At 41.6% G+C, this 23,297-nt stretch overlaps 3 protein-coding genes across 53 annotated transcripts in view; 2 read left to right on the top strand and 1 right to left on the bottom strand.

Moving 5' to 3' along the window:
* The window catches only part of LOC118391487 (protein strawberry notch homolog 1-like), a 33,318-nt gene extending 21,192 nt beyond the window's left edge, over positions 1 to 12,126 (bottom strand). For 48 of the 49 annotated variants that reach the window (XM_052458239.1, XM_052458244.1, XM_052458243.1 and 45 more), the window contains exons 1-9: positions 11,816 to 12,126; positions 10,173 to 10,289; positions 8,184 to 8,270; positions 7,598 to 7,828; positions 7,236 to 7,374; positions 6,718 to 6,756; positions 6,330 to 6,427; positions 6,080 to 6,170; positions 5,725 to 5,885 (exon numbers count right to left, since the gene is read on the bottom strand). In XM_052458239.1, coding sequence (XP_052314199.1) covers positions 5,725 to 5,885; positions 6,080 to 6,170; positions 6,330 to 6,427; positions 6,718 to 6,756; positions 7,236 to 7,374; positions 7,598 to 7,828; positions 8,184 to 8,270; positions 10,173 to 10,289 — 963 coding nt within the window. In that variant the 5' untranslated portion in view covers positions 11,816 to 12,126. The remainder of the gene's footprint in view (positions 1 to 5,724; positions 5,886 to 6,079; positions 6,171 to 6,329; positions 6,428 to 6,717; positions 6,757 to 7,235; positions 7,375 to 7,597; positions 7,829 to 8,183; positions 8,271 to 10,172; positions 10,290 to 11,815) is intronic. The other variant, XM_052458288.1, reaches the window with a different exon arrangement.
* Positions 12,127 to 14,005: 1,879 nt separating this feature from the next.
* Positions 14,006 to 20,190, top strand: LOC118391486 (N-lysine methyltransferase KMT5A-A-like). 3 transcript variants are annotated; one of them, XM_035782929.2, is made up of 7 exons: positions 14,006 to 14,248; positions 15,799 to 15,949; positions 16,484 to 16,763; positions 17,657 to 17,744; positions 18,660 to 18,719; positions 18,929 to 19,119; positions 19,311 to 20,190. In XM_035782929.2, the coding sequence occupies exons 1-7, from the start codon at positions 14,240 to 14,242 to the stop codon at positions 19,519 to 19,521; spliced, it is 990 nt and encodes a 329-aa protein (XP_035638822.1). In that variant the 5' UTR covers positions 14,006 to 14,239; the 3' UTR covers positions 19,522 to 20,190. The 3 variants fall into 3 exon arrangements, with proteins under 3 accessions (XP_035638822.1, XP_035638821.1, XP_035638820.1); XM_035782928.2 differs by having other exon boundaries at positions 15,799 to 15,955; XM_035782927.2 differs by having other exon boundaries at positions 15,799 to 15,955; positions 16,481 to 16,763.
* Positions 20,191 to 21,968: 1,778 nt separating this feature from the next.
* snrnp35 (small nuclear ribonucleoprotein 35 (U11/U12)) lies at positions 21,969 to 23,275 on the top strand. Its single transcript, XM_035782926.2, has 2 exons — positions 21,969 to 22,129; positions 22,224 to 23,275. Exon 2 carries the CDS (start codon positions 22,255 to 22,257, stop codon positions 23,053 to 23,055), a length of 801 nt encoding a protein of 266 aa, XP_035638819.1. The 5' UTR covers positions 21,969 to 22,129; positions 22,224 to 22,254; the 3' UTR covers positions 23,056 to 23,275.
* Positions 23,276 to 23,297: the final 22 nt, after the last annotated feature.

Genomic DNA, 23,297 nt, shown 5'->3' with positions numbered 1-23,297 from the left:
GGCAATGTGGTGATGGTGGAGGAGGAAAAACGCTTGGGCTGCCTAGCAGAGGGCTCAAGTGAGGACGAAAAGGAAGATGTAGCTGTTGTGGTGGAGCTTGGGGTTACAGTGGTCTTCTTTCCCGATACCTCATTGGCAAAGAACACTGTGAGATGATCCCATTGCTGCAGAAGGCGGTTGATACACTGGCCAAGGGATAACCACCTTGTAGATACCAGCTTCAAAATCTTCCTGACATCAGTGTCCTACAGGATCTGTAGGTCACGCAGAGAAGCCTCTCTTGCTACTCTTGTCGAGATAGTAAAAGATGGTTACGAGAAAGTCTTCCACGGAATGTTCTTCATTTCAGTGTCAATTATGTCAACAGCTCTTCCTGTACTCTCTCGATTCACATAGCTTAAGCAATAACACTACTACCATGCTGATACTTGCACTGAAGAACCGTAATACAATCGGATACATTTTGACATCCTCCATGTCAGTACTGCCATCGGTCGGTAGCCAGGCTGAAAGGACACCTCTTCATCGGTTCAGTGATTCCTTGCTCATCATCAAGGGCCAGTGTTTTGATTATGTTTGCAGTCTTCGTCCTGGCACAGCCATACTGCATTGCGATGTCACTGTCGGGAAACATCTTTTGAAAAAGTGGCCCTGCATGGTCTGCCACAGCCAATGGCAGGTTGTGTTCAACAATATATACTACCGTTCAAAAGTTTGGGGTCACTTAAAAATGTCCTTGTTTTCCATGAAAACATACATGAAATGAGTTGCAAAATGAATAGGAAATATAGTCAAGACGTTGATAAGGTTATAAATAATGATTATTAATTTAAATAAGTGTCCTTTAAACTTTGCCTTCGTCAAAAAAAAAAATCGTCCATTTGCAATTACAGCCTTGCAGACCTTTGGCATTCTAGTATTCAATTTGTTAAGGTAATCTGAAGAGATTTCACCCATACTTCCTGAAGCACCTCCCACAAATTGGATTGATGGGGACTTCTTACGTACCATACGGTCAAGCTGCTCCCACAACAGCTCAATAGGGTTGAGATCTGGTGACTGTGCTCGCCACTCCTCTGTACAGTGTCTGTTCTTTTGTCCTTAAATATTTTTATTGGCCTGTCTGAGATATGGCTTTTTCTTGGCAACTCTGCCTAGAAGGCCAGCATCCCGGAGGCACCTCTTCACTGTTGATGTTCAGACTGGTGTTTTACGGGTACTATTTAATGAGGCTGCCAGTTGAGGACTTGTGAGGCGTCCGTTTCTCAAACTAGACACTAATGTACTTGTCCTCTTGCTCAGTTGTGCACCAGGGCCCCCCACTCCTCTTTCTATTCTGGTTAGAGACAGTTTGCACTGTTCTGTGAAGGGAGTAGTACACAGCATTGTACGAGATCTTCAGTTTCTTGCCAATTTTTCACATGGAATAGCCTTCATTTCTCAGAACAAGAATAGACTGACAAGTTTCAGAAGAAAGTTATTTGTTTCTGGCCATTTTGAGCCAGTAATCAAACCCACAAATGCTAACGCTCCAGATATTTAACTAGTCTAAAGAAGGCCAGTTTTATTGCTTCTTTAATCAGAACAGCAGTTTTCAGCTGTGCTAACATAATTGCAAAAGGGTTTTCTAATGATCAATTCGCCTTTTAAAATGCTAAACTTGGATTAGCTAACAACGTGCCATTGGAAAACAGGAGTGATGGTTGCTGATAATGGGCCTCTTTACGCCTATGTAGATATTCCATTAAAAACCTGGAAATGGCAGCAACAAAAGTCATTTACAACATTAACAATGTCTACAATGTATTTCTGATCAATTTTATGCTATTTTAATGTGCAAAAAAAGTGCTTTTCTTTCAAAAACAAGGACATTTCTAGGTGACCCCAAACTTTTGAAAGGCAGTGTATGTAGTAAAGAGGGTTTCAGATCACTGGCTTGGTGGAAAAAGGTTGTTATAGCTGGGGTTGATGCTGTAGCTGCCAGTAGCTTCTGATGCTTTTTCCCCATCCACATGACTTTAACAATCTAAAAGTTGAAAGAGCAACCACATTGTACAATACATTGGGGGGGATAAATAACACAGACATAGTATTCTTTTCAAATTTTCATGATCCATTTATTCAAGTCATTAAGTAATATGCAGTGGGGCAAAAAAAGTATTTAGTCAGCCACCATTTGTGCAAGTTCTCCCACTTAAAAAGATGAGGCCTGTAATTTTCATCATAGGTACACTTCAATTATGACAGACAAAATAAGAAAAAAAATTCAGGAAATCACATTGTAGGATTTTATGAATTTATTTGCAAATTATGGTGGAAAATAAGTATTTGGTCACCTACAAACAAGCAAGATTTCTGGCACTCACAGACCTGTAACTTCTTCAAGAGGATCCTCTGTCCTCCACTTGTTACCTGTATTAATGGCACCTGTCCACAACCTCAAACAGTCACACTCCAAACTCCACTATGGCCAAGACCAAAGAGCTGTCAAAGGACACCAGAAACAAAATTGTAGACCTGCACCAGGCTGGGAAGACTGAATCTGCAATAGGTAAGCAGCTTGGTTTGAATAAATCAACTGTGGGAGCAATTATTAGGACATGGAAGACATACAAGACCACTGATAATCTCCCTCGATCCACGCAAGATCTCACCCGTGGGGTCAATGATCACAAGAACGGTGAGCAAAAATCCCAGAACCACACGGGGGGACCTAGTGAATGACCTGCAGAGCTGGGACCAAAGTAACAAAGCCTACCATCAGTAACACACTACGCCACCAGGGACTCAAATCCTGCAGTGCCAGACGTGTCCCCCTGCTTAAGCCAGTACATGTCCAGGCCCATCTGAAGTTTGCTAGAGAGCATTTGGATGATCCAGAAGAAGATTGGGAGAATGCCATATGGTCAGATGAAACCAAAATATAACTTTTTGGTAAAAACTCAACTCGTTGTGTTTGGAGGACAAAGAATGCTGAGTTGCATCCAAAGAACACCATACCTACTGTGAAGCATGGGGGTGGAAACATCATGCTTTGGGGCTGTTTTTCTGCAAAGGGACCAGGACGACTGATCCGTAAAGGAAAGAATGAATGGGGCCATGTATCGTGCAATTTTGAGTGAAAATCTCCTTCCATCAGCAAGGGCATTGAAGATGAAACGTGGCTGGGTCTTTCAGCATGATGATCCCAAACACACCCGCCCGGGCAATGAAGGAGTGGCTTCGTAAGAAGCATTTCAAGGTCCTGGAGTGGCCTAGCCAGTCTCCAGATCTCAACCCCATAGAAAATCTTTTGAGGGAGTTGTAAGTCCGTGTTTCCCAGCAACAGCCTCAAAACATCACTGCTCTAGAGGAGTTCTGCATGGAGGCCAAAATTACAGCAACCGTGTGTGAAAACCTTGTCAAACGTTTTCTGTAAGTCTTCACCTCTGTCATTGCCAACAAAGGGTATATAACAAAGTATTGAGATAAACTTTTGTTATTGACCAAATACTTTTTCTACCATAATTAGCAAATTAATAAATTAAAAATCCTACAATGTGATTTTCTGGATTTTTTTTTTTTTTTCATTGTCTGTCCTAGTTGAAGTGTGCCTATGATAAATTACAGGCCTCTCATCTTTTTAAGTGGGAGAACTTGCCCAATTGGTGGCTGACTAAATACTTTTTTGCCCCACTTAAAGGCAATAGTAATATTATGCAATTTATCTTAGGATCAAATCATTTAGCATCCTTATATGAAAGCCCTTACCTGAGCTTCCTTGATGATTGATGTCAACATCATACTTGTACAAAAAGCATGATATGGTAGCTAGGATTGAGTCAAGCATGACCACTTCTCCTGGTATCGAGGAAGGAAGGTCTGAGGCGCGTGTACTCTGCTTTTTTTGGGTTCGGGACTACTGTTGCTGCTCTGTCTGTTTCTCTCAGTCTCCTCACTCTCATAGTGTGACATCGCTTTACTGACTGGCTGCAGTAACAATGATTTGCCAAATTAGCTGCTCATTTTGTTATTGCATGGAACCTACACTTGTTTTTCAAGAGCACGTGCTTAGACAAACATTATGGATCACACCTGATTCAGTTCAGTCTTCTGAAAAGGTATTTACAAAATTCATACTGATAAGTACAGAACATACTAAATAAATATGTTTTGTGGAATTAGCACAGATTGTCTGTATGTTTATTCCATTACATGTACAGTATAGATAAACATTTTATTTATATAAAATAATTTTCTTAGCACATGCCCCCAAGTTTAGTCTCTATAGTAGAGGAACGCTTGTCACCTCTCAAACAGGGCCAATCACTAGGGCCAGCTCACAAGTATTGGGGTGGCAGGTAGCCTAGTGGTTAGAGTGTTGGACTAGTAACCGAAAGGTTGCTAGATAGAATCCCCGAGCTGACAAGGTAAAAATCTGTCGTTCTGCCCCTGAACAAGGCAGTTAACCCACTGTTCCTAGGCCATCATTGTAAATAAAGAATTTGTTCTTAAATGACTTTCCTAGTTAAAGGTTAAAAAAAAATATTTAATTGCTTTTTAGACACGTTTTCTAATCAAAACTATAAGCTAAATCATTTTGAAAACAAAAAAACAAAGGATTGCATCGACACAGACCGCCAACTGGCTACACAAAGTTCAGTAGGCTTCCGCAAAGGGAATCTGAACGCTGTTCGCTAGAAGAGTCTGCTGTTTCAGCCTATGTAAAAATCCGATTGTATTTCTTTGCAGCACATACATGATTTTAGACATTGATAAAATCTCAAATCTAGTGCCACGGTATTTTAGAAGAACTGCCTCTTTAGCGAATACCGGACACTCATACAGTCTTCTAAACTCCTCACTCCATTTAATGCCAAGATGTATTCTTTTATTATACTTTTGTAATGATTTTTGTGACGTGGATCATAATTAGTTACAGTCTATCAGGTTGTGTGATCCTCGTAATGTTACATGGAAAATACAACCAATGGGATGCAGAATTAAATGTATATCACACTCGCACAAATGCGACCAGTTATTTTTCACATTTGCATTTAATTTCTCTCACTAGCAAATGCGAGTGACCTGCTGGCACTTTAGAGCCCACTGAAAGTTCATCTTATATTCACTAACAGCTTGAAACAATTACTTTCCACAACACAGAGTCGAAAAAGGAGTTGTCCATGTGTTTACGTACAGCTGACAGTCAGAAAACTCTGCATCACAACAAACAGGAGGGGCAAACACGGTACTAAGTCCAATAATGATGTACTCATCTCCATGTCCGTTGACAAACTCTCTACATGTCTGTGTGTTGCAGCTCAAGAATCGGGATGTTAGATTTACTCTATATATTTTTTATTAAAATGTTATATATAAAAAAAAATTTTTTTTTTAAATAATCAGGCCCTATTCATTTCTGCTTAATTTTTTTACTCGGATCTCGTACCTGAACAGAGAATTACGTTGTTGGTATGCAAAATGCGTGCATGTTGGCAGGTCTGTATATCTGGCCAGGTGTTCATAAAGTAGTGCCAAGCTGTAGTAGGGTCAATATCTGGCCAGGTGAACATAAAGTAGTGCCAGGCTGTAATAGGGTCTATATCTGGCCAGGTGAGCATAAAGTTGTGCCAAGCTGTAGTAGGGTCTATATCTGGCCAGGTGAGCATAAAGTTGTGCCAAGCTGTAGTAGGGTCTAGATCTGGCCAGGTGAGCAGTAGTGTAAAGGTATAGGATCTTTACCTGGGAAGCGTATGTGATGGCCTCCAGCTGTAGAGCAGACAGCCAGCCACGGTCGATGGTCTCCTCCGGTATGGACATTCTGTACCACACGTTGGGAGGATTCACACTGGACAGGGAGCTTGTCTCCACAACCGGGTCTGGGTGACGCAGCCCGATCCGCACTGGAACAAGCACCATGATCAGTCAGTCAACCAACTGATCAATGAAACCATTTTGAATCAACTCCTCTGCTCCCCAAAAACAAAGTGACTCAGTGTGAACCTCTGCATGGGCTCCACCCATCTTTCATCAGTCAATAGCTTCAGTAAAGGTGAAAGAACACTAAATAGTTGGGAGTACTCAGATTAAAGCCTACATTTCATGGGCATGTACTCGGCGTATGTCTCAGCATGACCCAACTCTTCATCCTCCTCTTCCTCAACCTCCTCCTCCATTCCTGGGAGTTTCTATAAAAGCACATCACTGATTATAAAGCGGACTGAAGTATTTCAAAGAAACTCAGGTTCTGTCATTCAACATGGGGAACGGGTAGAGATTTTATTAGGACTACCACGTCCTCTGCCTTTTGGTTAAGAGTCAGTGATTGGACGATGCCACAAACTCACTAGTGTAGGTGAGAAGCTCCGCACTTTCACGTCGTCGTTCACACAGACCCGAGCGGAGTCTTTACCCGACACCTCCTTTATCCCGTTGTTCAGTTCCGCTGTGAGAACAGACAGAATCATTAGTGTAAAAACAGACAACTGACCAAGTCCGTTATAAACAAAGACATTCACACACTTAGCCATGATTCACTTGAACTGAACAGCCCAGGGTCACTTAAGTCACTTCACTGCTTCCCAAGTGTAAACCAACCTTAAGTAAAGTGGGTGTGAACTGTGGAAGTGCCATACAGGTGTGAAAACTGGACCCTTTTACAACAACCCTTTCCTTTCCCATCCTGTGATACACAACACTAGTTTCTGAGAGGATTCCTGATCATCTTGTCCATACCTGTTTTATGCATCATCTTTGTCGAGACCAGTATTATCTCTGCGAGAATGAGAGCATTGAACATAGACATGTTTGGTACACATTAATGATCCTGTGAGTTAAGTTAATACTCTGTACAGTGAAGGGTTTTCACATGGCTGTTACATCCTGGTCAGCCTTTTCCAAACTAAACTTAAAAGAGCAAAATAGATAGACATGGGAATGGCATGAATGGATTGAACACTGGTACTCAAAATAACATGGGCAGAAAATGTCTATGGCTACATGACATCATTCTCGACCGCTTCTTCTAACTGAAATATCTGCACCTTTAAATAAGAGCAGTTTCAGCCCTTCAAAGGATTCCATCCCTTGACAAGGTCACCTCTGATCTTAGAAAATGGTATAGAATAGGCGAGACCCATATGGTAGTGACATCAAGTGTTCTTGTTTTCTCAAAAAGCAAAAGGCTGGGAAAAGAAAAGCCATTTTTGGAGCCATTGGAACCCAGTCAAGGTTCAATTAATACTGTGACTCACTGGTGCCTGTGGCTATTGCTGTGGCGACCGGCTGGGCGATGTCGTGAGGCGGCTTGAGCCTCATGAGTTCCACCAGACTACTACCCTTCATGGTGCTGCCCTTCAGACCGCCTGTCCTCAACAGGTCCTTCAGCTGGATCTGACACACAGGGGGAAAGATATGTTATAACACAGAAGGCTTTATATCTAAAGTTCAGTAGTCCCTACATTTAAAAATATATATTTTGCAAGAGGCAGCACAGGAAGTAAAGAACCTCTCAGCCCTCCTGAACTCTACCAAATCAGAGAGCACACACACATTTGTATATTTTTCATTTTCAGCTGCATTTTTGTCCAAGGGCAAAAGCATTTCCTCCACTGACCTGCTCTAGACTGGAAGAAACCACTGTGGAGACTGCGGAGGGGAGAGCCGTGGAGGAGGTGGAAGTGGACCCCCGCAGGGCTGAGGGAGTGGTATGGACTACCTTGGTGACTGTGATGGTATGTCTGGCAGTGCCTCCAGTTGAGGGCTTGGTCACAACGATTGTTCCCAGCGATGGCAACTGATTCAGTTGATTTAAGACAAATGTGGTGGTTGAGGGTTGAGGTTTGTGCTGGTGGACCAGTGAGCAGAGTAAAGAGACGGGAAGAGGGTGAGATGTTACCACACAGACAATATACTACAGTACAACACGAGACAATTAGAGTCAATACACAAATTGCAAATAGGTCAAATAGTTTTTAAATTGATGGTCTATGTTCTCAAAATGTGTAGACAACGTACAAATATTCTGGGTCCTTTTTAGATGGGAACAAACATGTGAAAACATTCTCAAACGGAAAGCAAACTTGCTGGGCAAGTTTAGGCAGTGGCTAGCTTCTCCATTTCAAAACCCTGTTTACCAGTTGACTGAATAGGTTTCTTAGTAACAGCAAACTAAACAATATTTAGTTGAATAGAGTTCCTACCCTGATTGTGCCTGTAGGATTGGGTGGAGCTGTGACTCCCGTTGGCTCCATCCCCGAGTCAACACCCAGGGCACTGATGGAGATGGACTGGAGAGAAACAAAACTCACATCAGCACCAGAGAACACTACACATTAAAAGCAGCGCCCAGGCTGTCCTTTAGTTATGTATTCATGCAGATGAAAGGAAAAGATACTACTGAGATTCTGGGAGGAGGCCACTATAACCTATTGAGATAACTATATAGTAGAGGTCGACCGATTATGATTTTTCAACGGCGATACCAATACCGATTATTGGAGGACCAGAAAGGCCGATAACGATTAATTGGCCTTTTTTTTTTTTGTAATAATGACAATTCACAACAATACTGAATGAACACTTATTTTAACTTAATATAAAATATCAATAAAATCAATTTAGTCTCAAATAAATAATGAAACATGTTCAATTTGGTTTAAATAATGCAAAAAAAAAGTGTTGGAGAAAGAAGTAATATGTGCCATGTAAGAATGTGTCATGTAAAAAAGCTAATGTTTAAGTTCCTTGCTCAGAACATGAGAACATATGAAATTTGGTGGTTCCTTTAAACATGAGACTTCAATATTCCAAGGTAAGAGGTTTTCGGTTGTAGTTAATATAGTATTTATAGGACTATTTCTCTCTATACCATTCGTATCTCATATACCTTTGACTATTGGATGTTCTTATAGGCAATATAGTATTGCCAGTGTAACAGTATAGCCTCCGTCCCCCTCCTCTCCCCCACCTGGGCTCGCACCAGGAACACTCGTTACCCATCGCTCCACAAAAGCCGCGAATAACTACTCAAAATCTAAAAGCGAGTGACGTTTGAAACAGTAATAGCGGACACCCAGCTAACTAGCTAGCCATTTCACATTGGTTACACCAGCCATTAGGCTGATGGGCTTGAAGTCATAAACAGCGCTGTGCTTGCGAAGGGCTGGTGGCAAAACGCACGAAAGTGCTGTTTGAATGAATGATTACGGGCCTGCTGCTGCTCAGTCAGACTGCTCTATCAAATCAGACTTAATTATAACATAATAACACACAGAAATACGGGCCTTTGGTCATTAATATGATCGAATCCAGGAAACTATCATTATGAAAACAAAACGATTATTTCAATGAAATACGGAACCGTTCTGTATTTTATCTAACGGGTGGCATCCCTAAGTCTAAATATTCTTTTTACATTGCACAACCTTCAATGCATTGCATAATTACGTAAAATTCTGGCAAATTAGTTTGCAATGAGCCAGGCAGCCCAAACTGTTGCATATACCCTGACTCTGCGTAAAATGAACGCAAGAGAAATTACACAATTTCACCTGATTAATATTGCCTGCTAAACTGGATTAGTAGTTATAACTACTGATTATGATTGATTGTTTTTTATAAGATAAGTTTAATGCTAGCCAGCAATTTACCTTGGCTTCTACTGCATTCGCGTAACAGGCAGGCTACTCGTGGAGTGCAATGGTTAGAGCGTTGGACTAGTTAACTGTGCGGTTGCAAGATTGAAACCCCTGAGCTGACAAGGTGAAAATCTGTCATTCTGCCCCTGAACAAGGCAGTTAACCCACAGTTCCTAGGCAGTCATTGAAAATAAGAATGTGTTCTTAACTGACTTGCCTAGTTAAATAAAAGGTATAAAAATAAAAATTGGCGCCCAAAAATACAGATTTCCGATTGTTATGAAAAGTTTAAATCTGCCCTAATTAAATCGGCCATTCTGATGAATCGGTCGACCTCTACTATATAGTGCTTTTCATTCAGAAGAACTAGAAGTAGAGGTGGCACAATTACTGTGTAACCAACATTTATGGATGAAGATGGATGAAAATAAAATAAGCTAGTCAAATGGTTATAACGGTGCCAGTGGTCATTTGGCTGATCAATGACCGTCACAGCTCTAGCTAAAAGACACTTTGGACTACTGGGAAGATGCCTCCCTCAGTTTCACCTACCTGTGGGGTGGGAGAGGGCATTGCAGCATCCTGAGGGTCAAAGTCAAACAGGTCGTTGGGGCAGATGCCGCTCTCGCTCAGGGCTGCTAGGAGCAAATCCTGTCCAGGATCCATCATCTGCAAACAGCAACAAACTGGTTTGTGACATCCGCGGGGGACAGATAGGGCAAGGCCTCTCTATCCACTGCTAGTGATCGAACCAAAACAACCATCGTTAGTTAAGACTGTTGTACATTGGACTCTCTGACACCTTGGATTTAACAGTTTACCATCTGTAGCACACCCTGCTACAACACACTATTTCACACAGGGAAATAGAAGCATTATAGCGCAAAGAAAATAATTCAAACCACACCGAATAAAGGTTGGGTGTTTTCAATCAACAGATATTTCTCAGACAGACATTAGGACCATCAAATGCGCAGCACCATGTGGCAGGGGTGTGATCACTGACTGTGTAAACCTTATTTATCTAACAGTTAATAAAACCATCAGACCAAAGAACTTCACTCAGCTACCTAGTGACTAGATGTGCACCAATAAAGTAGTGTTGGTTGTTGCTGTAGATGTTTGTTGGTCATTTAAAAAAATGATGCCATCCAGATGAAAACGAGCGTCTTGACTGGCATGTGGCACCTGCCGGAATGCTGCAGCATGTTGGACAGTTTCCAAAAACAACTCGGTCAAGATAGACCGCAATAATATTCTGTGTGTACACACTTAAATGCAATGTGTAGATCCAGGAGTATGATCTTGAGAACTTGCCTGGTTACAAAGTGACTCAGACCCCGGCACGTGTTTGCACTGACCGACTCCCTAGTCTCAACTTCCTGGTGTGACGTGGTTGTTCGCTAATGTCAAATCTAACTTGTTCTAAACGTGCTTATTAGGCAAAGACAGTCAATTATGAATAGGCCAGCTAGAAAACCACACACCCTCTAAAAAAAGTGAACAGCATTACAATATTCGTACTCACTGTGTGGCAATATTAGCTAACTAACGTTAGTTAACTAGCTAGCATGCTTCCAACTAAATTGATCATTAATAACAGTTAACGTTATAGTAACTGGCCACATAACTTATAAGTAAAGTTACTATCGTATCAAAAAACATCGATATGCAAAGATTTCTGTGGGAGACATTTGTTTGTATGCAACATAACTAACGTTAGCTTGGCTGTTCGCTAGCTTGCTGGATAACCTAGTTAGCTGGCTAACCCCTATACATTTAACTACACTCAGCAAATCAATGTAACGTTACTAAAAGATAACCCCATATAACGCAGTCGCTAGCATTATTAGCCATAGCTAATGTATCTACAATAACAATAAACAGTTCGCTAGCTGCTACTAGTAATGTTACAAGAGTATTTAGCTACCCAAAGTTAGTTAGCTCAAGTTACCCTAGTTAGCTAGCTAATATCAAACTAAGATGTTTTGTGTTATGTTCAGTCACAGTTACTAAAGATAGCTAGCTACTGTACAGTAAGTTAGACGCTAACAGCTAAAGGTAACTGTCATGAATTGAAAGAGGACACCAAAATTCAATTTCACGAAAGCAACACGTCACAGCCTCTCTTTTACTGTGATCCTCGGGAAATCCTCAACCTTTTTCAGACATTTGTGCCTGGTAACAACACTCACATATCAGTGAACGGGCGTTCCGTTAATCGCTGCCTTAACCGGGATATTACCCTGTTGGCTCCTCTGTTTTCTAACCACCTTCCGCCATCTTTACCAAGCAGCCAGTCGCGGGTTGGTCACGTGACGTTTAACCCGAGCGCTGGAATTTTCAGTCGAGAATTCTTTCTGCTCCGTCGACAAGAAAGTATTTCCAAATGGCCGCGGGGCGTCCGTTGGCGATCCTCAATCGATAAAGAAAATAATGTTGGCATTTCAAGCATAATTTTTTAAACCTCACAGTCCAGAAACCGAGCGCTAAAACCGTGTCACGTGACCACGTGTCTTTGGAGGAAGTGACGTTTAGCACACATTTTGCAACATATGTAATTTGGAACGCCCATGTTGGTAAGGTCAAATATATAAATAATCACATTAAAACGTTAGCCGGTCTTTATTAGAGGTCTGTGTGTCATGATTTCAAATCACGAGAGAGAGAGAGAGAGAGAGAGAGAGAGAGAGAGAGATCCCAAAGCAGCAGCACAAAGCAAGGGAAATCTCCCTGGAAAGTACAAACCTTGAGAGGAACCAGACTCAGATGGGGACCCCTCAGGCTTTTCAATTCATGCTCTTACTAGCAGCAATAATAAACAGATAAATCTATATGATTCATAATAAAATAATATTTTACACAATCATTAATTGTAATACCTTTTAAGTAAAAAAATGCTGTAAAATATTTTGAAAAAGGCAATCTGAAAAGTTTGCTTACAAACAAAACATGAAAACAAAATATAAAAGCCACAAACAAAACATGACACACCTGAACACAAAACTACAGAGAGCAAGAGAGATATGACTATGAATTTGACTATGTACAGACCTGGCTCTCAAGAGAAGACAGGCTATGTGCACACTGCCCACAAAATGAGGTGGAAACTGAGCTGCACTTCCTAACCTCCTGCCAAATGTATGACCATAATAGAGACACATATTTCCCTCAGATTACACAGACACACAAAGAATTCAAAATCAAATTGAGATAAGTGTTCCATCACAGCAGCAAGATTTGTGACCTGTTGCCACAATTAAAGGGCAACCAGTGTAGAACAAACGCCATCGTAAATACAACCTATATTTATGTTTATTTATTTTCCCTTTTGTTCTTTAACTATTTGCACATCATTACAACACTGCTTATAAACATAAACATTTGAAATTAATATTCTTCTGGAACTTTTTTAAGTGTAATGTTTACTGTACATTTTTGGTTTACTTCACTATTGTTTATGATCTATTTCACTTGCTTTGTCAATGTAAACATATATTTCTTATGCCAATAAAGCCCTAAAAATTTAATTTCATTGAGAAAGAGCATTTACACAGTTTAGTCAGAATATTCAGATTCTGTAAAACGATTATTTTCTTCAACAAATGATCAGGGTTACATAAGTATCAAACATACATTAGTAATGGAAAGGAAACACAGACTCTTTATTTACGTATTAAAAAATACTCCTTTAGTAATATCATTTGTAGGTAGAAGTTGGTAAAGAATACAGTATAACAGTATATGATATTTTCTCCCCAAGTTCTGCAAAATGTCGAAGACATCCTGTAACTCATACAGTCTCCCAAATCCCCCTTACGTAATTTTCCCTGGCAACAACATTTTAATAAATCTAACCTCCCCCTGACAGCAGGAACCATGTCATCAGCAAGTACAAACTCAGAAGTGGGTTTAACCGAAACTTGACCTTTCATTGCAAGTATAGATAGGGTCATGACAAGGTGAACGAGTGTAAGCATCTTCAGACAGGTAGCTATTTTCATCAGGTCTGTGGCAGCCTTGTGTTCTCATAAAACCAGATAACCACAGTGGGATCCAGACAGGAGGAGTCTGAATGTCGACGCCTTCTGACAGTGTCTGAAGGTCACAACACTCAAAACAGGTTTTAACACATACACACACACACATAGGTCTCCTGATGAGGAGACCTAACAGTTTATCATGACATAATTTATTAACCCTTTAAAATGCATAAGGCCTTGGTTTAACGCTCTTTAGATTTGTTTAATGATGATTGATGATAATGATTCATGTTGATTAATAAAATCAAATGCTTTGTGTGAAAGCTCTCGGAAGCCAAATCCCCGAAACACTGTCAGACAGCGCCTCCTGCTGACCTTACGTTATAAATACAGTCACAAATGTTCACATGGACCCTCGAGAGAATGAGTTACAATAAAAGATGGCGGAGGGAAGGAACCGTGGAAATTATATGGGCTGAATAATTTCAAAGCAAAACATACAAAAAAAGTATCCTTTGTGGAGACGGAGGAGAGTGTACAAAGGCAGAGGAGAGATGGCTGTTGGATATTTTTTTTACTGCAACAGAAGAGTGGACCGAAAGCCTTTCGCATAAAAAGACAAACAAAATAAGACAAATGAACGGGGTACGTTGGCTGTAGCTAGCATGGTTAGCCAGCTAATCTAGCTGTATATGTTATCCTCTCTAACCCGGCACTAGCTAGCTACTCTATCGGTTGAATTAGCGAATGGTCGAAATTAAAAGTTAGTCGCTTTCAGTGGGCAATAGGCATTTGTAGCTGAATTATCCAGTCACGTTTGGCATGTTGTCGAAAACAGCCGTGTCACAATTTAACGTGATAAATGAAGGTATTCAGCTAACAACTATGGAGCCCGTAAAGGTGCATCAAAACTGTGACCGAGAGACTGAAAAATCAGCTTGTCTGATTTGTCACTTTTACAACTGGTTGGTCACTTTACATGTTTACATACTTTTACCCGCTCTATCTATATAATGTATTCTAGTCAAGGCTCATCTTATATAACCACAGCTGTACACACTTTCTATTAATATACTGTATATATACACACACACACACACCATTGAGTGTACAAATAATTCGGAACACCTTCCTAATATTGAGTTGCACCCCTTTCGCCCTCAGAACAGCCTCAATTTGTTGGGTATGGACTCTACAAGGTGTCGAAGCATTCCTCACGGATGCTGGCCCATGTTGACTCCAATACTTCCAACAGTTGTGTCAAGTTGGGTGGTGGACCATTCTTGATACACACAGTAAATGGTTGAGTGTGAAAAACCCAGCAGCGTTTGCAGTTCTTGACACACTCAAACCGGTGCGCCTGGCACCTACTATCATACCCTGTTCAAAAACACAATGAAATATTTTGTCTTGCTCATTCACACTCTGAATGGCGCACATACACAATCCCATGTCCAAAGGCTTAAATCCAATCCTTCTTTAACCTGTCTCCTCTCCTTCATCTACACTGATTGAAGTGGATTTAGCAGGTGACGTCAATAAGGGATCATAGCTTTCACCTGGTCAGTCTGTCATGGAAAGAGCAGGTGTTCTTAATGTTATTGTTCATTTTGATATTATTTTTATAAATTGCTTTGTAAATTTACCCCCTTTTTCTCCCCAATTTCGTGATATTACAATCTTGTCTCATCGCTGCAACTCCCCAACAGGCTCGGGAGAGGTTAAGTTCAAGTCATGTGTCCTCTGAAACATGACCTGCCAAACCGTGCTTCTTAACCCCCACTCGCTTAACCAGGAAGCCAACCGCACCAATTGTGTCGGAAGAAACCATCCCCTAATCCGGACAGCGCTGGCCCAATTGTGCGCCGCTCTATGGGACTCCCGGTCACGGCCGGTTATAACACAGCCTGGGATCAAACCCCAGGCCCCAGGCTGTAGTGATGCCGCGATGCAGTGCCTTCAGTCTGCTCCACCACTCGGGAGGCCCCGTTCTGATATTTCTTAATTATATTTTTGTATTATGTGTGTATTGCTAGATATTACTGCACAGTTGGATCTAGAAACACAAGCATTGTACTGCACCTGTGATAACATCTGCAAATTTGTGTACACAACCAATAAACTTTGATTTGACAGTCGCACACACATACACAAAGCAACAAATAATTGATGGCGTCCACCTCTTTCTTTGACAGGACATGTTACTAAACAGCCACTCAATCACTCTCCAAAACCAGAACCACAGCAAGTCCAAATCACCTGCCCTTGATGAGATGACCATCAAACTCATACAGGAGGGAAAGTACACAGGACGCTGCTCTATACAGAATGATGCACAGAGACAAGGTGACGGTATGTAGTGTGTTGTAGCCTGATCATTTAACTACTGCAGTGCATTCACGTCCTACTCTTTCCATTATGCAGTTCTGCTTGATCAGTTATCTTGTTGAGTGTGCAACAGATTTTGTTGATTAATCCACTCAAGTTGCAAGTGTTTGATCAATGTATTGTATAGAATTGAAAAGGCCTAGATCAATGTAAATTCTTGATCAATTAGCTTAATCCACTCAAGTTGCAAGTGTTTGATCAATGTATTGTGTATAATTGAAAAGGCCTAGATGTGTAAATTCAGTGTAGACTTATTTGCATTGTGAATTCCGAGTAGGTAAACTTAAAAGGTTTGTTAAGAGGTTGGCTTCATCAGGATCCATCACTTCAGCCCTCCTTTATAAGTCAAATCTTCTCATCACAAGTAAGAAGGAGCTGGGGGATTTGGTCTGAGCAGCATCTCAACAGTTTAAAGGGGTTTCCTCTCCTCATTTACCATTTTACATTGGTGTTCTTAAGCAGACTTTCCTCTCTGCTTTCCCCACCCAGTAGCCAGGAAACTGAACTCTGAGGCGGCATTCGTCCTGAAGCTGGCGGATCGTGAGGAGAACCACAGCCAGCGGCCCTGCAGGACAGAAGAGCACCAGGCCCCCCAGCAGCTTCTCCACTTCTCCCCAGTCTCCTGCCTCCACGCCCCATCCGAGCACTCCTCCCCTCCTGCCCCCAGTAACATCACCCACACCCTCCTCGCCAACAGCACCGCCGTTCACCTCGCCAACCAAAGGAGGGACATCCGACGCAAGGCCAAAGGAAAGAAGTCAACACTTAGAATGTAAGCTACCACTGGATATCATCAAAAACATCTGGTGTTTTCATACCTTGGGATGTCATAAATGCATGCACTAATGTGGAGCATGTAGATCATTAAGTAAATGGGTGTATTTGGATTGAGACTGGTGAACTGCACATAGTTGGCACTTCTGCCATGTGTACCTATCTGGAGTACACTAAACTGAACTTGAGGTAGTGGAAGCTTGGGTACTTGTGTTTTTCTGCTTCCAACAACGCCTACATTGTTGACTTGCCAAACAGAATCAATTTGTCAAAACCTGTTTGGCAAGAAAGTTACAGATTTGCTGAAGTAGAAACGGGCTAGCACCCATATGTTTCTGTTGGACTCATTGTGCTTCTGTTGGACTCATTGTGCTTCTGTTGGACACATTGTGCTTCTGTTGGACTCATTGTGCTTCTGTTGGACACATTGTGCTTCTGTTGGACACATTGTGCTTCTGTTGGACTCATTGTGCTTCTGTTGGACTCATTGTGCTTCTGTTGGACACATTGTGCTTCTGTTGGACACATTGTGCTTCTGTTGGACTCATTGTGCTTCTGTTGGACTCATTGTGCTTCTGTTGGACTCATTGTGCTTCTGTTGGACTCATTGTGCTTCTGTTGGACTCATTGTGCTTCTGTTGGACACATTGTGCTTCTGTTGGACTCATTGTGCTTCTGTTGGACTCATTGTGCTTCTGTTGGACACATTGTGCTTCTGTTGGACACAGTGTGCTTCTGTTGGACACAGTGTGCTTCTGTTGGACTCATTGTGCTTCTGTTGGACACATTGTGTTTGTTCACTTTCACAAGAATGTGGACATGGCTCATATGTACCCGTAGATTTAAAAATGGTATTGATTGTTAATGTCAGTGCATACGTTTCCTTTCCAGGGCAGAGAGCGGAAATTCCCAAAACCGCAAATTAACAGACTACTATCCCATAAGGAGAAGCTCCAGGAAAAGCAGATCAGAGCTGAAGGTGAGAGTAAAGGGCATGTATTACCTTGTACCACTAAAATATTGACCAATATCATGCTGTTGTTATTAAGCAGTGTCCTGTACAGCGTATTGAGAACCTAGTTGTTTGAACACCCGTCATTCTGTTTTATCAGTCGCTCAGGGTTCATAAGGTCAGGAAAAGTCATGGAATTTTAAAATGGCATTTTCCTACCCTGGAAAATGATCAAATCTGAAAAGTTTTAGGAAAGTCATGGAAATTAATTTAATAATTTCGGTTAATGTAATTTATTTACACAGGTTTATAAAATGTTTGATCAATCAAACAAAAATCAACATATCAGCCAGGATCGCAATGACAATTTATCGTGTCTGTGTTTGCGCACATCACCTGCATGCCATTAAGTTGTTTGATGCAGTGTTTCTGCTGCAGTCATTTAGCCATTTTAGAATTAGGCTGTAACGTAATAAAATGTGGAAAAGGGGAAGGGGTCTGAATACTTTTCGAATGCACTGTAAGTCTGCCTCGCCGCTCACAGAATGGAATTTGCAACACGACAAGCTCCCAGGTTTTTAAAGTGTTCAAATGTTTTCGACCCACAATGTAATTGTTCTGAACCGCAACCCAACCCCCGGGTTGAAAGAATGTGTTCAGGCCACCCGCCAGCTGATTTTCAGAGGAAACACTGGTTTGAGGGCTTTTTGTTTGTTTATTTATCAACAAGGATTTGGTATATTTTGACCAAACAAAATATCAAACAAAGCTGACCTTTTTATGTTTGCAGTGTAACTTTGTTCGTCCTAAATGGAAAAGGTTCATAAAATGTATAAGATGAAATTGACTATAATGGCATTAGCAACTATAAGGACTTGTGTTCTTCAATTAGTCTTATGACATAGTGATCATTACATGTCCTCTGTGCTTGTCTTCTCATAGTGTGAACAAAAGAAACACATCGATGATCTGATCATAAATGGGGTCGAGGAAGGAATGGAGGTACACTCATTGATCACAGCTTTTGAAACTTCACTATCAGACTGGCATGATTATTTGCAGACATGACATGCATCTCACATGCAATGTCCCCCCCTCCCCTGATTATTTAGAAATGCTTTGTTACCTTTTTTTAGCTTGTCATTTTTTTTTTAGCTTGACTTTTGGACTATATTATATTCCAATATCTGAGTGAAATATATCTGGTTCAGGTGCAGCATATTGATGGGAAGGGTCGAGGAGTGTTTGCCACCCAGTGTTTCCAGAAGGGCCAGTATGTAGTGGAGTACCATGGAGACCTGCTGCAGATCACCGATGCCAAAACAAAGGAGGCCGAATACGCTCTCAACCCTACCACCGGCTGCTACATGTACTACTTTCAGTATATCTGCAAAACCTACTGGTAGGTCAAAACACTTCCTCTTTTATGTGTGTGGCATCTCTGGCATAGCCGCAAAGCAATTTCAGTGTTCTCAATGTTTGCAGCACTAATGCAGTCTTTGTTTTAGTTTCATGATACAATATATTTTCAATCATAACCAACGTGTTAGATTAACTTAATACCAGCATTCTTTCAATTGCTTCTTCCACTAGTGTGGACGCCACGAAAGAAACGGGTCGCATGGGTCGTCTGATCAACCACAGTAAGAACGGCAACTGTCAAACCAAACTCCATGATATCAACGGGATACCTCACCTCATCCTGGTGGCATCGCGAGACGTCGATGAGGGCGAGGAGCTGCTCTACGACTATGGCGACCGCAGCAAATCTTCCATCGCATCCCACCCCTGGCTTAAACATTGATGGAGACAGCTCGAAGAAGAATGCTAACACCATGGTTTCTTAGATTGTTTTTTTAATGTAATAATTGCCTTAGCAACAGAATGTGTTAGCACATTTTTTTTCAGAGAGGGGAATGGGTGTGTGTGCGCACAACCTAGGAGGCCGTTTCGAGGATGGGTTAGGTTACAGTGACTTAAACACATTTAGATCCAGATACATCTAAATGTTTGCTGACATCAATACTTTTTAATATATTTATCCGTCTATATGAAACATGCTAGTTTTTTCCAGCACATTTCTTTTTGTATATTTTGTATTACTGGTAGACCAGTGCTTCCACGGCATGCAGGTTGTAGTTTAGTGTAATGCATTTTTATACAAAGTTTTTCATAATCTGTATAGTAGTTAGTTGCTCAGCAATAATTATATTTATGGTGCCAGAGCCCTTTCTGATTGATGCAGAAATATGAGCCCTCTTGAAAAGTTTCCAAAAACTGGAATATGATTACAACCATTGAAACTTAAATTTTATGCCATGTTAAGTAGAGTTGTTTTATGAACTTGAACAAATCTATACCTAACACACAAAACTGTAAAAATGTCCACAAACAAATGCTCCACAAGGAAGTATTTAAATATGTATGCTTGGGTGGAGGCATTGTTGAATAAACATGTTTTATGCAAAGTATATATCTTATTACTACTGTCCTGAGAGCATCAGACAGATCACCTCTGTTATTTGATGTGATGATTGCATGAGGTTGTCCTTCCCTGAAACACATTGATATAAAAGGTTTTATAAATACACTGTTTAAAGGCACAGTAACACCTGTTTCTATTTAAAAACGTCTATAGAAGGACTGGCTTTATTACGGGGTGGGCTTGTTCATAGGTGTCACCAAGAGAAGTTCTGCGATGGTCGGGAAGGGAAATGGCGAAATGTGGACGAAATAGAAAAGGTTGGAGAAGCAACAGCTGTGCTGGAGTGCGATCAATATGGATGACCGTGCTGATGATATGGAGCGGGAGGATGAGGGTCAAGGATCTGAATGGTCTAGTGGAAAGAAAGGAAGAGGGATCATACTGAAAGCAGTGGAGAGTAGTGTAGAAAGCAAAAAGGTCAAGGTAGGACAAAAGAGTAATAATGTGTCTGAGTGAATGGTTTGATGAGATCACATGGACTCATTTACAACCTATCCGTCTAACTAATGCCGTATAGAAAGAGCCCAGTTCATTAGAAATGGTAGGTTGTTAATATGTAGTTAGTGCCAGTGTTACGAATCCCTTTTGGCCCGACAGTCTAGGGGGGATGATAATGAGACCCGTAACATAACTCATGCAAATTTGTGACAAAGTAAAAGTGTGAACAAAATAACCACGACAACAGAAATCTACCGTCAAACTCTAGATTTATTTATAAACACACGGTAATGGGGGGGGGAGCAGGAAAAGGGGCTGAGCTGGACCCAAGGAAAGAAACAATAAGTCGCTCTGGATAAGAGCGTCTGCTAAATGACTTAAATGTAAATGTATACAAAAACACACCCCTAAGCTAGACTAGCCTACTTTAACAACAGCTAACTAACTAACCAAAAATACAATGGGTGGTCCGCCCAGTTCTAACTAGTGTATTTAACAAAGTTCACCTACGGGTAGTGTATGCCCATGGGCGACTTGTCTTGGTTTCCCCCTTTTCCCACCAGCAACAAACAAATACCATAACCAAAAATAATACTCACAGGTGATGACAAAGTGCTATGAAGTGCTTTAAACAAAAGAGAGGTTAAGACACAAAGCGAGAGTGAAACACAGAGACCTACAGACATGGCATTTACAGAGAGATTGAGCTGAGCTGAGCTCCAGAACAAACAAATGATGGGGTTTTTAAACCATGGGGAAGGAACTGTGATAGGTCAGGAAATAGGAGGAGGTGTGTCTTCTGATTGATGATTGATTGGGGAGTGATGATTTTCACCTGTGAGGGGAGAAGGAGAGAAAAGAAACACACACACAGGATACACACAGACACAGGATAACTGTATCTGTAACAGCCAGGCTCAGCAAGGGAATCTTCTGCAAATGGAAAAGCTTAATGGGAAGATTAAAAGCAATGTACCTGGAGCTTATTTGAGGTAAGTCGTCACGGTGGTCCCAATATCTATGTCCACAGATGATATTAAAGAAAATGATAAGGGAGGCAGAGTGACTAAGGCCAAAAGGTTGATCAGTAGGAAAGCGGGTCAAAAAGTAAAAGCTTATCAGTGATGCTGAGGTTTGAGAAAGTTTTGCCGGGAAAAGTATAGATAGGATTCCTTAGTTTCAATGTCAGAGAATTTTGAGGTTGTGGTAGAAGTTAGTAGCGATTTATTTTGTTTTTACTTGTATTTTTCATGGAAGTACAGAATTGGGCAGATCATGACTGATCGTACATTTCAGCAGAGTAGGTGGCAGCATGTACTTTAAATGTTTGTTTGCGGACCGCCATGATATCGAAGAAGAAGAACGCAGGCCTTACTGAGACACATTTCTTACCGGAACATACTGAATTAAAACATTTCCTACACGGACTGTTTTGAGTGATGCACAATTCTTTAGATTCCGACTGGTGTCCAACTTGCAGCGACGTCTTGTAAGTAATGACTCACCCAAAAATGATCAGTAGCTATGTCGCAAACAAATGTACATTTTATGTACAGTTTTTAAAAATATTTGTTTTTTTTCAGCCACATTGTTTAGTGTCAGAGAAAGAGAGTTATGAATGACTGGAGTCCAGTAGCAAAAGTCTACGACCCTCTCAAGGCGGGCAGCATCGATGGCACAGACGTGGAGCCCCATGACCGGGCCGTCTGGAGAGCCATGGTCGCCCGCTACAAACCCAACAAAGCCGTGGTGGGGGACCCGCTCCTCACTCTATTCGTGGCCCGCTTGAACCCTCAAACAACGGAGGAGAAGCTGAATGAAGTGTTTTCCAATTACGGGGATATCCGCCGGCTGCGCCTGGTGAGGGACATAGTGACTGGGTTCTCTAAAGGCTATGCCTTTGTTGAATACAAAGAGGAGATGTCCGTGGTCAGGGCGAGGCGAGACGCCAACAAACTAGTGGTGGACCAAAGTGAGTTGTTTGTGGACTTCGAGCAGGAGAGGACCCTGAAGGGATGGGTACCTCGTCGGCTGGGCGGAGGGCAGGGGGGCAAGAAGGAGTCTGGTCAGCTGCGGTTTGGTGGGAAGGACAGACCCTTCCGCAAACCCATCAACCTTCCTGTCACCATGAACCAGGAATGGGGTGGTGGTAGCAGAGAGTGTGAGAGAGGAGGAGAGAGGGAGGAGCGCTACAGAGATGGGTCCCTGAGCCGTGAGAGAGAGACTGATTGGGGGAGTAGGGGGAGGAGAGATGACCGAGACAGAGGGAGAGAGAGGGGTGTAGAAAGGGACTACCACCGAGAGAGGAGGGATAGGAGTTATGAGCGGGAGTCGACGAGAGAGCGGGATGACAGGAGAGGGAAGGATGACAGAAGACACAGGGATGATAAGTACAGACACAGAGACAGGAGATGAAACTCAGTGGTTCCTCTGACATCTGAAAGGATGCATGGGTGGAGAGTGAGGTGGAGCAAGTAATACAAAAACGTGTGGACTACATTGGTCTTTTTTTCTCTCACCTGGATGGTGCGGACAGGTGATGTCATCTGTAACCTTCTGCTGGCCTGGCTCAGCAGGGTGTTATTATCTACCTGTTGTTCTTTATGCAGTGAATAAAGTTTGTTTTACAATCTGATTTTGAAGAATGTTGACATAAT

This window comes from Oncorhynchus keta, chromosome 12 (genome assembly GCF_023373465.1).
Source record: "Oncorhynchus keta strain PuntledgeMale-10-30-2019 chromosome 12, Oket_V2, whole genome shotgun sequence".
Taxonomy (NCBI): Eukaryota; Metazoa; Chordata; class Actinopteri; order Salmoniformes; family Salmonidae; genus Oncorhynchus; species Oncorhynchus keta.
Note: the sequence above shows the minus strand (reverse complement) of the source record. Positions and strands in the feature narration are given on the sequence as shown.

Excerpts from the sequence above, each read along its gene's own strand:
- LOC118391486 (XM_035782927.2), top strand. Across the intron at positions 15,956-16,480 it reads TGCACAGAGACAAGGTGACG|TAGCCAGGAAACTGAACTCT; the intron begins GTATGTAGTGTG and ends TTCCCCACCCAG. Across the intron at positions 19,120-19,310 it reads TATATCTGCAAAACCTACTG|TGTGGACGCCACGAAAGAAA; the intron begins GTAGGTCAAAAC and ends TTCTTCCACTAG.
- snrnp35 (XM_035782926.2), top strand. The coding sequence starts at position 22,255 with ATGAATGACTGGAGTCCAGTAGCAAAAGTCTACGACCCTCTCAAGGCG.